The sequence below is a fragment of the Haliotis rufescens genome, unplaced genomic scaffold (genome assembly GCF_023055435.1).
Source record: "Haliotis rufescens isolate VD_foot unplaced genomic scaffold, xgHalRufe1.0.p SCAF_1, whole genome shotgun sequence".
Taxonomy (NCBI): domain Eukaryota; kingdom Metazoa; phylum Mollusca; class Gastropoda; order Lepetellida; family Haliotidae; genus Haliotis; species Haliotis rufescens.
In genome coordinates, this window is record NW_025963779.1 from 36,537,766 (window position 1) to 36,551,212 (window position 13,447).

The window sequence follows — 13,447 nt, forward strand, 5'->3', positions numbered from 1 at the left end:
ATATTTTCATTTCCTTGCTGGGTACTCTGCAATCTTAGACATAATCTCCTATCTCGAAATATCCATTTTGAGAAGCCTTAGAAAACGAATGTCAAGACCAATTTCGTGTTATTGCGTGGATAATGAAAACGGGGTTCTTTACCCATAAATCACATGCTTTGATTTGAAATGGGTGTCGTTTTCATGTAGGTGTAATAATGGCTTATATTCGTTCAGCAAAGTATCCTAATCTTTGAGGATAGGTTTCGTGGCGGTTATAGTAAACAGGATAAATTCTGACTGGCGTGATTCCGTGATTTCACAGTGAACTATCTCGATGCTAAATGCAACATTCACTGTTCCTCAGTCATATAGCTGGAATATTGCTGAGTGCAGCGTTAAACAACAAATAAACCTTCACTGTTCAATGTCGAATCAATAGTTAAGCAAAAACTAAAACCCTAGGAGACTTAAAACGAACTGAACAAACAACAACATGCCATGGAGATGTTAAGGTCACGGAATCTGTATCTGCTAACGACTCCCATCTCACAGCTGGAGGTACAATTAGTTAGCTGATCGAAATGAAAATATTAATACACAGTTTTCATATTATCACTGACGGCTTTAATTGAAAATGAAACTCTTAGTCGAATAGACTGAATTTATTTACAAGTCATTAATACCGAAATATGTATCTACATACAGTTTATTACAATGTGTACATATTATGTTAGTTTCGATATACAAAAAATAGATATATAATATAAATAGTAGAAGACAAATTTTACATTTATCCCCGACACCCACGATATCCTTGTATGCTAGCATTGTCATAAAGAAAGGTGTAGATTTTACTTTTACATGACATGTATCCAATGAAAGCACAATGGTTGAATTGTTTGTTTGTTGTTTAACGACGCACTCAGCAATATTTCAGCTATATGACGGTGGTCTGTAAATAATCCCGTTAGTCGCCTCTAAAGGCAAGGATAGTCACCTTTTATGGCAAGCATGGGTTGCTGAAGACCTATTCTATCCCGGATCTTCACCAGTCAGGTCTTCAAGTAATAATGTGAGCAAAGTGTCATGAAAATATGCGTATCTTCACTGATTACTGCAAATATAATTAAAATTGTAAATACCAAAAGGGCGCGATTACACCTCTTGGTTTATTAACGAAATGTGAAGGGTGGATGAGACGATGGCCATCTGCGTACCCTCAAAACAAGTTAAAACACGTCACAAGTGCATTGCCCGATACAAGATGTAAATGAAGTGTTAAACTACGAGGACAAATATAAATATATTTCTACAGACGGTGTGTGAGGTGACCAGAATTAAGGTGAAACTTATGCAGTGCTGCTATTATTGCTACTCGTGTACAGATGGAAATGATGACCGTTTATACGCGATAGTCTGCATATAAAACCGGCTTGTAGAGAACCTACTGAATGCAACAGTAATTCGATGTTCGATACACGTTCATACCGACACCATATATACATGATAGGCTGCACAGAGTGATTCTATAAACTGACAAACAAAATCACGAATGTAACATAGTCAGATTCTCTGTCTGAGACATGTGTTAAAAACATGTATAAATGTATAATATTCAATGTCGTTTCAGAGCACTGCTTCTAGTACAGGAGACACATATTCCAGTGGCAACACAATAGATACAAGGCAGCTGTCTAGACGGCTTGTCTTTGTCCATATTAACACCAATTTGTTGTCACATAATTATACAATGCAACTATCGTCTTTTTTGTGATAATCATACATTCATGACTGCAATGACTTTGTTACACGATAGACACCGTTAATTAATAATCACTGTTAAACAATTATATGTGATGGTGAAGGTTCTACACCAATATGAACTTTAACAACGTCATATGCTACTGAACACTGAGTCATCCCGTCATGACTGCAAGTGTAGGGACAGACACGGTATAGACGCTTTGTCTGTGAGTGGAGAAGAGACTGGCGTCATGTGACCGGAAGTGAGGTGCGCCATCTTTAGGATCTGCTTTTGTTTCCACTTTGGTAGTTGACAGAACTGGAAACGACTGACTCTGATCACCTCCAGGAAGTCTTTGTCTGTGAGGTGCTGCTGAAAGCACAAAGAGAACGTCTGATAGGATCCGTTGTAGTCCCCAGCCTAGAAGCGGTATAACTGTCAGCGTTTGATGAATGAACTAGCCAGATACGTCAACCCTGACAAGCAATTCCGCAAAATCTCAGAAAGTAATATTTCTGTCACTAATAGCAAATACAATCAATAGTCTAGTGACTGGAGCGTGCCATGACTCAACTATAAAAAAATATTCTGGAGTTTATGTCATTTCCTTTCTATTATCTTTTATAGCTTTCTTTCTTTTGGTAGCTTTAGTTAAATCATAATTTGTCAACTTTTGTCTTGTCTTCATAAACACCCAAGTCATCCACTACCTGTTTATTTGTTGGGTCTACATCAGACGGGAGTTCCCCTCTCACCAACATCTTGTATGGGTATTTTGCTTTAACAACGTGGGTTTTGTCGAGTATCTGTGACAACAAAGTAAATGAAGGAAGCTTGCCATGTTTACAAATAACATCATGTTTTACCTGGTTACTTTGAAACATTATCAATATCCGAGTTATTAAGTTGGTTTTTTTGTCGTTATATAAATAACGTTCACTACAAAATATAAGATTTCGAACTTTGCCCTTCCATCAATACTTACATCTGAGCTGACATCAATGCGAGCGTTTTCTTGCCGCACTCTCTTTCTAGCGAGATCGTAAACATCTTTTCCCTGTAACATCAATTGTTAATCGTCAAAGTGAATGGTTAGACTCATCGATACTGTCGAAAATGTATTTTCTCATTGAGCATCATCTCATCAATAAACGCTTTTTATAGCCATTTTTTAATAGTCTAGATTGTTCAAGTATTTTACTTTGAGGGGAGGAGGGCTATATATTAGGGCTGCAACGAATACACTATGAGGCGAATATGATTCGTATAACGAATATAGGGTAATGAATATGGGTATTAATTCACGCAAATACAATAACAAGTCAGCAGCTGATTTATTATTTGTTATATTCAGTGAAGCAATAACAACATAATTTATTGACATGTTTTGTTAATTGTTAATATATTATACATTTATATACTGCACTTATCCAGGTACTAGTGTCTGCTCAAATGTGGCAATGACCAGTTACCACAATACTGTCAAAGTAAATAGTATAAGAGTGTTGTCTTTTGAAGAAATCTATGCATAAAATATGTTCTTATGGGTATTTTTATGTAAATGCACATGCTTGCATGTTCATAAATATTCGATTCTAGTGGCCACGAATAACGAATTCAATTCAAGAATGGATACGGTTCGATTCACCGAATACACGAGTGAATCGTAACAGCTCTACTATATATGTTGAAACCTTTTGCTAGCAAAAACATCTACACTTCTTACAGTTTTCAGCTTTAATACAAATGCCTACAGTGACAACTTCTCAATCGGACAGTCATCATTTGTCATTTCAGTACCTCGACATTACCGTAAAGTCACAGAGATATTGCTCAATCTCACTCCCAGCCACCAGCCTGCAAAATGACGAGTAAACTGGTGTGGACAATATATACATGCACTCCACCTGGCCATGGTTTGTCGGAAAGGAGAACCTCTATCATATTAACCTGCGGTAATATTTCCCTAGATACTGCATGCTGCAGCAATATGGCGTAGAACAGTTGAGACGACATGTACAATGATGAAGTATGGAACTGTAGCGAAAGCAAACTGAAATTACTTCCCACTTCTTTGTCTAAACTGTCATAAGGCTGAATCATAAAATCTGTAAGGTTTATTAATCTCTTCAAAATGAGTTTGTAGCTGCGACTCTCCTCACAGTGCCCTAAGGGCAGGGTGAGATATATTATTACCCACGGCTAAGGAATGACACGTATTATGAACCATCTCTGTCGGAGAACCCATCAAATTACGAGATTACATTGAATCGCGCGCCCCATTCAAGTTAATACCTCGTAGGGTCCGGATTGATCAAGTGGGAATGTTATGATCAAACTTTTAGGGCAATGTTCCCAGTAAATTGGTTTGATTTATAACCCCCGGAGTCGGCATGCAGTGTGTATCACGGCTAACCACTGCTCGGTGTTCGGGAACAAGTAAACGTCAGAACGCCGACATGTAATTCAACAGGGTCTGGGTTTTCTGACTTGAAGGAGGAAGCTGTAAGACGCATATCCAATAGGGGATATTTTCCTTCGACTTGATAGCAATCCTTCTCCATGTCCAAGTTTTAATTAACAACATTCTTACCTCATCGAGGTGAAGGAGAAGGGGAGAGGTCATGGTGGGGGGCAGTTTCAGCTTCGTTAAAACTACTATTTCGAACACAGACTGGGCAGAGGTGTTTTAATCCTGTACTGAGACATGTGTAGTAACTTTATGAATTTATGCGTTTAATCACTATTAAAACTACATGTTGGGAATCGAACCCGGATCGTCGGGGTGCCGAGCCAAAGCTTTTACCACCTTTCGCCCCCTGGGAAGAAGATGCATCTACTGTCAGAGCTCAAAGCAGTGTACCATTGTGTTGGAGTAAAATTTCGATTCAGAGGCATAGCCGTAAAACGATTGAATGAATCAAATAGGAACATTTGAGTATGTCCCTATGCACAACATATTGGAGACAACAATGGTGACCCTTACGTGTACATACAAGAAGCATTAGGACTCAGTGAGTGAAAAACGCGATTCATTTATGTTGGCAGTTTGAAGCTCTATTGGCGAAATAATAATCCTTTCACGAAAAGAAGGGACAGGGATGAAGATGGTTTCGGCAACACGCCGATGAAAGGCCCATCACTTACTCAAACATAACGCTAGCAAAATTTGATTAGATCTTCCACCAGAAATGGAATCATCCACCAGAAATGGATTTACGCCAATTAAGGCACCAGGCTTGCAGCAACATCGGCCACTACTGTCAACGGGTTCGCGAGACCCGTGTAGGATCTTCAGGATTGGCAGTGGAACTAGCTGAGAGCGTTTCAATACTTTGATCCGAACTCTGTAGGCATTGCTTGTAGACAAGAAAGGTAAACATTTATCGAGATTCCACAAAACCTGAAAAGTATCTGGCAGACCCCTGTCGTATTGATTTCAAAACGGCCATGTACTAAAACATCATTGTATTTGCAGACCACTTGATTACGGGACTTGAGCTCTGTCGGTTTTGCCTGCCTTATCGGAACATATATTGCAAGCGCAAATATTCTTTTCTTTATTTCTCTAACTTTATAAAATATTTCAGAGTATGAATTTCTGCCAACAACCTGTCATTATGTGTGCTTCACTTAACACAATGTATAAAACCAATTTAATAAGTTTAATCTATTCACAGATAACAACTACTTCGTGTACAATGTTTTTATTCCGTCGATCAATAAAACATTGATCAAATACATTGTAGTGATATAGTTTCTGTATTCAAAACGTAACTCTATCAGATCCTATTTACTGCTTATTTCCACACGAGACGGCATACAGTGTGTGCGTGTGCGTGTGTGTCCATGTGTCTGTATTTGTGTCTATGTGTGTCTGTGTCTGTGCGTGTGTGTGTCCGCTTTTGTCACGACAGGAAAAGACGAGAATAGACTCCACGCATTGCATCCATGGGGGAACTCGCACCCGGGTATTCAGCGTAAGCAATCCAAACGCTGTAACCACATCGTTCCCTTCACCACTAAACAGACTCAGCTGAAGGTTACTCATTCAAACTCATCAAATGATTTTGAAACACTGAAAGTAATTATTTTAAGACATCGCCTTACTATGTTTACCCTTATGTAAATTTATACAATGAGTTCCCAAACAAACAATTATTGCCAGATTCAAGCTGATGATTGTGGCTACGGGCAGTTAGTGACTCTTTGAACTATGCATACACTCTAGACTAGGCATACGTCTTGTCCTACTGCATCATTACAAGGACAGAAATGACAACAAAAGGACAACCTTTTCCTGGAACAGTGGCACTAATGGTAGCCATATCTCCCTGTCCACAAAACGGTTCAGTTTAATCTGTCGTTTTATACATATTCCGCCTATCAACTAGGAAACTACGACGGAATAAGACCACAAAGAGCAATGTTAAGCCGTTCATTGAGTGCCTGCAGCATAATTACCGATTATAAGGTATGCATCCATAATTCAACCTGACGTGCTTTTCAGAGTTGAAACAGATTTCCTTACAGTTTGCAATTACCTTCAGTATCAATGAAGCGCTGTATAAAGAAGCAACTGATGAAATCACTTCACTGTTTTTACAACAAGGGTAGTGTGGCAGAGCTGGAGGAGTCCGGGGACTCTGTGGCGGAGATAGAGGTATTTACGTCCGAAATGGCCACAGTTATCTTGGGCAGGTCCTGACGTTTCAATTTAAATAAATGAAACCCGAAATACCACGACGGCGGCCATGTGGTTTATTTGGCACTTCATAACTAAAGATGATTTCAAGAGATGAATAAAACGTCGCTAGAAATGCACTGTCATCAATCACCACGTGATGAATCCTACTGTAGGTATGATCATGTTCAGCTCATGCTCAGTAGGTTCATTGGGAATATTGTGCATACATAACACAGTTACTACACACATCGTCGGAATATGATTGTTAAGGTGGTTAACATTAATGTTTGCTTGTTTGTATTGTGTTTGTTTCTTTGTTCTTCGGCGTCGCAAAAAGCAATATTCCAGCTATATGACGGCGGTCTGAAAAGAATCGAGTCTAGACTAGACAATTTAAACACATCTGTGACATCACTCTATTGTATAAACGATCTATTAGTTTTCATTATTTTTATTGGTGGTCAATTACTCACGCCTAAATGAGCCTAACCCCACATTCTGAATAATGTTCACTCGGAATACAGGACATTTTCAGAAAACATGTGTCGCCAACGGGGCTTCGTATTATTTAAGGACGTGTAATTGATAGACTCGACACATGGTAGAATGGTGTAAAAGTATCTATTAACATAACCAATCACCTAAATACTTCCTGCCCATGTTGATGGGCCTATTAGGAGCAGACATAGCCCTGATCGAGGAAAGGGTAATATCTTTTCTATATGTTCTTTTCTTGTAACGAAAGATACGAATGTATCGAAAAACACAGAATAACCACACATTTGCCCGTTCATAAAGGATTAACTAGTAGTTTTGATGCCAGTAAACATTTAACAATGACAGATTAACAATAGTCACATGAACAAATCAGGTGTTCCTTAATTTCTTTTGAGCAGTGTGTATATCCTTACTCGTGGCTCAATATTTCACATATTCACCATCAACATGTTCTCAAAACGTGCAAGCGTTGAATAAAATACTCATCAAGGACACCATGTTACAGCATATATTGTCGCCGGGCACATATATATCGCCGCTGGCAACATATGCCAACGTTCACAGCACATACTGTCGCCAATCGCCACATATTCTCGCCGTCGACGATATATGCTGGGGGTGTTAATGCGGACACCATTAAGAAGATGCTTTACATTAGCTGTTCCCCTGCCCCCAGTATACGGGGATTAGATGTAGTAAGTGTTACTTCTATAAGAATGCGTATAATGTTAAAACTGTTTAATATGGAAATACAAATTTGACTGAAGATGTTAATCTACGACCAGAAACCAGAAAATGTTACAGACTGTAACACTTATTCAAAATAATTTAAAAAGGATAGTCTGGAATGGAAGTCGCCAGTTTGAAACTGGAACCGGAAAGCTTGAGAAAGCTGCTTTATAAGTGGCTAGCGTTGACTTCCTGTTCGGTCATAGTTCGCGAAAGGTTGTTCTGTTGTGACCTGTAACGGGATGTCCTCGGCGATAGCGAGAACTTGTATCTGATTTTAATGAGAATGAGGTAATCTAAGCATGTGATTAATCCTGTATTTAAATCATTAATTGTTTATTGTTAAGCAAGTTTATCTCTGCATCCGTTGTAATATGCAGCTACCAGCCGATTCGTCTCGCATCAAAACACTGGCTGTGTACTCTGGGCAGATGACCACGGAGTACGCTGATCACTGTGTCGGATTAACGAGACTGATTTCGGTAATTAGTTGCAAATTTGGTGTGTCGGAGTTGGAGTGCGAGACTGTCGGATTAACGGGTCTAAATAGCACTGATTTAATCGGTTCCCATCATTAGTGTCGGATAAAGCCGATTGTCGGATTAACGAGTGTCGGATTAACGAGACTTGACTTGACTCTGCAACATTCTACTCTATAATATTTTCTGTTAATGTTTCCATATAAAAACAATAATAATTGAAATTTACATATCTGAATCTAAAGGCTGACACTACCTGACATATAAGCTTATGAAGTTGTCATGTAGGCCTACACTTTTTAAGGTTTGGATAACGCCCAGAAATTGCCAATAATAATTATATAAACGCTCTAAAATATTTCAAAGGCATCAATACTTGTATAACAAGTGCAGAAAGTTTTCTTTAAGAGATATGCTAGGTTGAATAGATATACATGCTCCAGAAATGACACTACCCGTCAATTTGCAAAGTTCATCACGTTTCCATGGACCTGTCCAATCTCATTAAAATCAGATCTTAATTTTCGCTACCGCAAAACAAAGATCCGAGGACATCCTATTACGGATCACGTCAAAACGACCTTTCGCGAACTTGATGATATGACTGACAAGAAATCGACATTAGCCAATCAGAAGGCAGCTTTCTTGAGCTTTACAAACTGGGGACTACGCTTCGAAACATATTTTAACGTCTTCTCGATTACAAAAATTAAAACTGATCAAAAGAACATTCTGGAATGGCTTATAGAAGGCCTAGATTGTATGGATATATCATTTCGAGGTTATTTCGAGGTTGCATGGTTAGAAAACACTTTCCAACTGTCACTTTCATGATCTGGTAAGCGACGCTCTGATTGGTTGGATGAAAGGTCGTTTGACGTGACCCGTAATGGGATGTCCTCTGATCTTTGTTTAGCGGTAGCGAGAACCAAGATATGATTTTAATGAGATTGTGGACCTGTCCAGAATACAACTTTGGACAATCTCTAAATAGCAGCAAGCAGAAGTGCTTAATGTGACCAATAAGTGTAAGGAGTTTCGTGATGCTGGATTGTATAGTGTTCGAGATATGCTTGATAGTTTACAGACGGGCGGACAGAAAGATAGACTGACAGACTGACGACAATATATCCCCCCGTCGTTATACGTCGAGGGGGGGGGGGGGGGGGGGGGGGGCAAAAATCAAGTCTGACAAGTTTTCTATAAATGTAGTGGAGATCATCATGATCAACATGACAATCATCATCAATATCGTTGTCATCTCAAAGTTTAGTTGTTTTTGCTCTGACGAATGCCGACAATATGTGCAGCGAACCTCGGCTGTATTGTCTCCTGCGACAGTATATGACCGGCGACATATTGCGCCGGCGAAAATTTACGCCGTAACACACCGCGAAGTTTGGCAACAGCAGTACAGAACACATTCCACGTGCACCACACAATGGTGATACAGACTACAAACAGTGATAGTTTATTTTTCAAATATGTTTCACAAAAGAATGTTCTGTTAAAGTAAAAATAGGCTATGTGTTTTAAGTAACATACTCGTTCCCGCTCTTTCATGAACCGACAGTTACGAGTAGGTTCTCCTCAACATACACGTCCGCTGCTGTCGGCTGTACATTACATAACAGTACACGTCCGCTGCCGTCGGCTTGAACAGTACAAGTATTATTCCTGTACAATTACATCACACTCATCAGATAGAGAGGATCAATATGTTGAGCCGGTGATTAGTGTGTTAAAAACTGTGGCTATCGATTAGAGCAGTATTCAACGGTAGTGTATCAGACACGGGTCTCGCGCCCGTGGTCAGTGCAAGGGTGAGCGGGGAAACACATACATGGGGCTAAATCTAACGAACGTGAAGGGAGAACCACTCTATTTCACGAACTAAATGACTTGGTAATGTCTCTCCCCAGCCAAACAAACACAAGTATTTCTCTTTCCAGTTGCGGGGGCTATCTTGTTGTCATCATGGTATTTCGTAATACCACTACTAACGACACGGTGACACTGGTCTAAATTAAACCTACAGCTTACATGACGACATCAGGTGTCATCGTAATATAATGCAGAGTACTTTTATGAGATTTTGGTGAACGTATCATGTATTCGGTAATAGTACCGCTTCATGGGTATATAATTTCGACACAAGTTGTGCACAAGTTCTAATTTAATTAAATCAACGGCGAGGATCCATAGGTGATGGTTTCAACGTGACCGTTTTCGGTAACAATGTCTAAACAATGATGGTATTCCAGATTCGTTAAAACGTATAGTTTGTCCACGCTTGAAAATGCCTCACCCCGAATCCCTTGGATGTCCAGTTCCTGAAGTACTTGGTGAAGCCGTGTGGTTCGTGCCCCTGGCAGATGTACCACAGCTGTAGGTCCCGGGAATCCCGACCTGCCTGGTCCTTGGCGAGGTACGCCTGGAACAACAGCCACGGGAAGACATTTAGCATCGTTACTCACAGGGTTGAAACTTTACACTTATTACCATACGATACACATCCTGATAGTAAAGATGCCATACGATACACACTCCGATAGTAAAGTTGTCATACGATACACCCATGATAGTAAAGTTGCCATACGATGCACACCCCGATAGGCCCCGTGAAGATCCGGGGTAGAAAAGGTATTCAGCAACCCTATGCTTGTCGGTGGATTGGCTGGTCCAGACTCGATTATTTACAGACCGCCGTCATATAGCTGGAATATTGCCGAGTGCGGTCTTAAACAACAAACAAAACAAACACACCCCGATAGTACAGTTGCCATACGATACATCCCCCGATAGTAAAGACGCGATACAATACACCATACGACACATCATCTCCTGATGTCATCAAAAGAAATTAAGTATACTAACTAAAAACCTTTCTAGTAGATTTGAGTTAATTAATAGACAAGTGGCTTCAGACTTTTTTCTTGACCATACAAGAGCCAAATAGTCACTGTATTTTTCAATTCATGTTCACAAATGTTTTCACATGTCCTGTCAATATAATATCCGTATCAACGCGAAGGGTCTGAACATGTTCAGGGAATCGTTGCATCCAAAGTAACTAGGGTTAATCCAGGACAGATTTCGTTTATTCCGTGTCCGGTGTATCTGTACCATTATCTAGAAGAAAATGACCACTCTGCCAACTGTATGGCATAAGTGATGAATTTCACTATTTGTTTATGTGTCCTTCATTTGAAGGAGACAGAAAAAACTCATTCATAAATATTATTATATTAAACCAAACATGTATAAACTGAATTTACTCTTTAATAGCAGAACATTCAGAAAACTATTTAAGTTATGTGAAATAATCATGATCAAATTCAAGCCTGGAAATAATGTTTCATAATGTTCACAAATTTTCAGCTGTTCTGTATCTGATCCGACTGATGGGAAAAGATATAACGACAGTGTAATACTGTTATCAAGTACATACAGTTTGTATAGTCAGTACATGAATTTTACCTCTAATGTGGCTGCTAGCGACCTGAGTGTAATCAAGTTCAGTTCAGTCAGTACAGATACAAGCCTTGCTTACCGACCTCATTATATGTTATTGAGCGAGTAGATTTATGTTGTTTTAACATAACCATGACTATGCCATCGTCTGTAATGAATCAAGACAAACACAGGGTTTAGTGCATGATAAACGATCCACGTCGTGGGATAAGATATCACATCATCAGCAAAGTCACACACTATAACAGCACGTTTGAAGTTACTTGGCAATGACATTCAAATCTAGCCAAATGAACCCACGTGTGCTTGGTAATGCGGTGTCTTACCCATGAGCTAACGCGGAAATTGGCAATAAGAGGATATCAGGGGTGGGATTGGGAGCGTGGTCTGTCGGGTCAGTTCGGCCCAGCTGACTAGGTGTATGGTGGAGAAACCAGTCAGTTGAAGCAATGCTTGTTGTCTTGAGTTTACGTGAGAAGTAATAGATACATATGTCGTCACACAGTCACACACATATACTCCCCGTTCCGCACAGCGCTTAGCGCAGATCTTAGCGCTAAGACGACCGTAACTTACGACAATCGTAGCGCTAAGATTACTTTTTGGAACGGGGCCCAGATTATACCCAGACGGTCGAGACATAGCTGGATACCCATGAAGATCCGGGCTAGGATGGGTCTTCAGCAACCCATGATGGCCGGAAGAGGCGACTAAGGGGATCGAGTGGTCAGGCTTGCTGACTTGGTTGTATGTCATCGTTTCCTAATTGCGTAGCTGTAGTTGAACGGTGTACTTCTGGGGTTGTAACACGTGTTCAGAACGTCCAGTCAGTGCGAGGGAACAAACGTTGAACATAGTTACACTCACCTGTGCAACGTCTCCAAACGTGTTGCGTGTATTTGCGTCAATGTTCGTCCCACACCATAGAAATATCTGTCGCAAACAAATGACATGATTGTAAAGTGAGAAACACGCTTAGAATTATATACATTTCAGTGGAAAAGATACTATCTGTCATCATTAACCTAGCCATTTCAATAATTCAGAATTTCACTTTAATAAACTTCCATTTGGTAGGCAACTACCATCATGGTGACAGTCAGGCAGTAAGTACAACCGCCAACTTGCCTCGAAGAAACTGTCCAATACCAGTTCAATATACAAAACATTAACCGGTGAAGGTCTGAATGAGTCAGTATGGTTTTACGCCGCTTTTAGCAACATTCCAGCAATAATACGGCGGGGCACACCAGAAATGGGCTTCACACATTGTACCCATACGGGGATTCGAACCTTCGGCGTGACGAGCGAACGCTTTAACCATAAGGCTAACCCACCGCCCCCCGGCGAAGGATTGTACATGATTGATGTATTGAAGCGATACCACTAACAATGGATGGCGTGTGACTCAAGCATTCGACAATCAAACAAGGGAAATAAATATATGTGATAATACGCTCCAGCTCTCCACACTTTAACTTGGCCAAGGAGACGAGTTTCAGGCGGCTGTAAAGTAAGCAATGATCGTCACTACTGGTAATGTTTCACCTTCTATAGAGCAAATCGACATCAATCACCATGGTTAGAAGAAACTTACCATTTGTTTGGAAGACAAATGGCGGTACGCTTCTTCCCCGACATGACCGATTGATAAATTCCCCCCACGAAAAGAGGATAGTGTACTCGAAGTCTGCGTGTGATTTTTTAAATGCAAATTCATCAACGTTAAGTCTCGAGACTGAGATTCAAGAGTTTCACCGCTGTGACCGAGGCTCCACTGCAGACAGTATGTATGAAGTAGCTTTCTCTCATGCAGACACCAATCATACTAAAGCTGGGGAGGTCAGGCCTGGG

At 40.2% G+C, this 13,447-nt stretch overlaps 1 protein-coding gene across 5 annotated transcripts in view; it reads right to left on the reverse strand.

Annotated features, from left to right (window-relative positions):
* Positions 1–629: 629 nt before the first annotated feature.
* The window catches only part of LOC124135689 (advillin-like), a 61,952-nt gene continuing 49,134 nt past the window's right edge, over positions 630–13,447 (reverse strand). For 4 of the 5 annotated variants that reach the window (XM_046501147.2, XM_046501150.2, XM_046501151.2 and 1 more), the window contains exons 24-28: positions 12,461–12,526; positions 10,428–10,553; positions 2,712–2,783; positions 2,437–2,532; positions 630–2,098 (exon numbers count right to left, since the gene is read on the reverse strand). In XM_046501147.2, coding sequence (XP_046357103.2) covers positions 1,907–2,098; positions 2,437–2,532; positions 2,712–2,783; positions 10,428–10,553; positions 12,461–12,526 — 552 coding nt within the window. In that variant the 3' untranslated portion in view covers positions 630–1,906. The remainder of the gene's footprint in view (positions 2,099–2,436; positions 2,533–2,711; positions 2,784–10,427; positions 10,554–12,460; positions 12,527–13,447) is intronic. The other variant, XM_046501148.2, reaches the window with a different exon arrangement.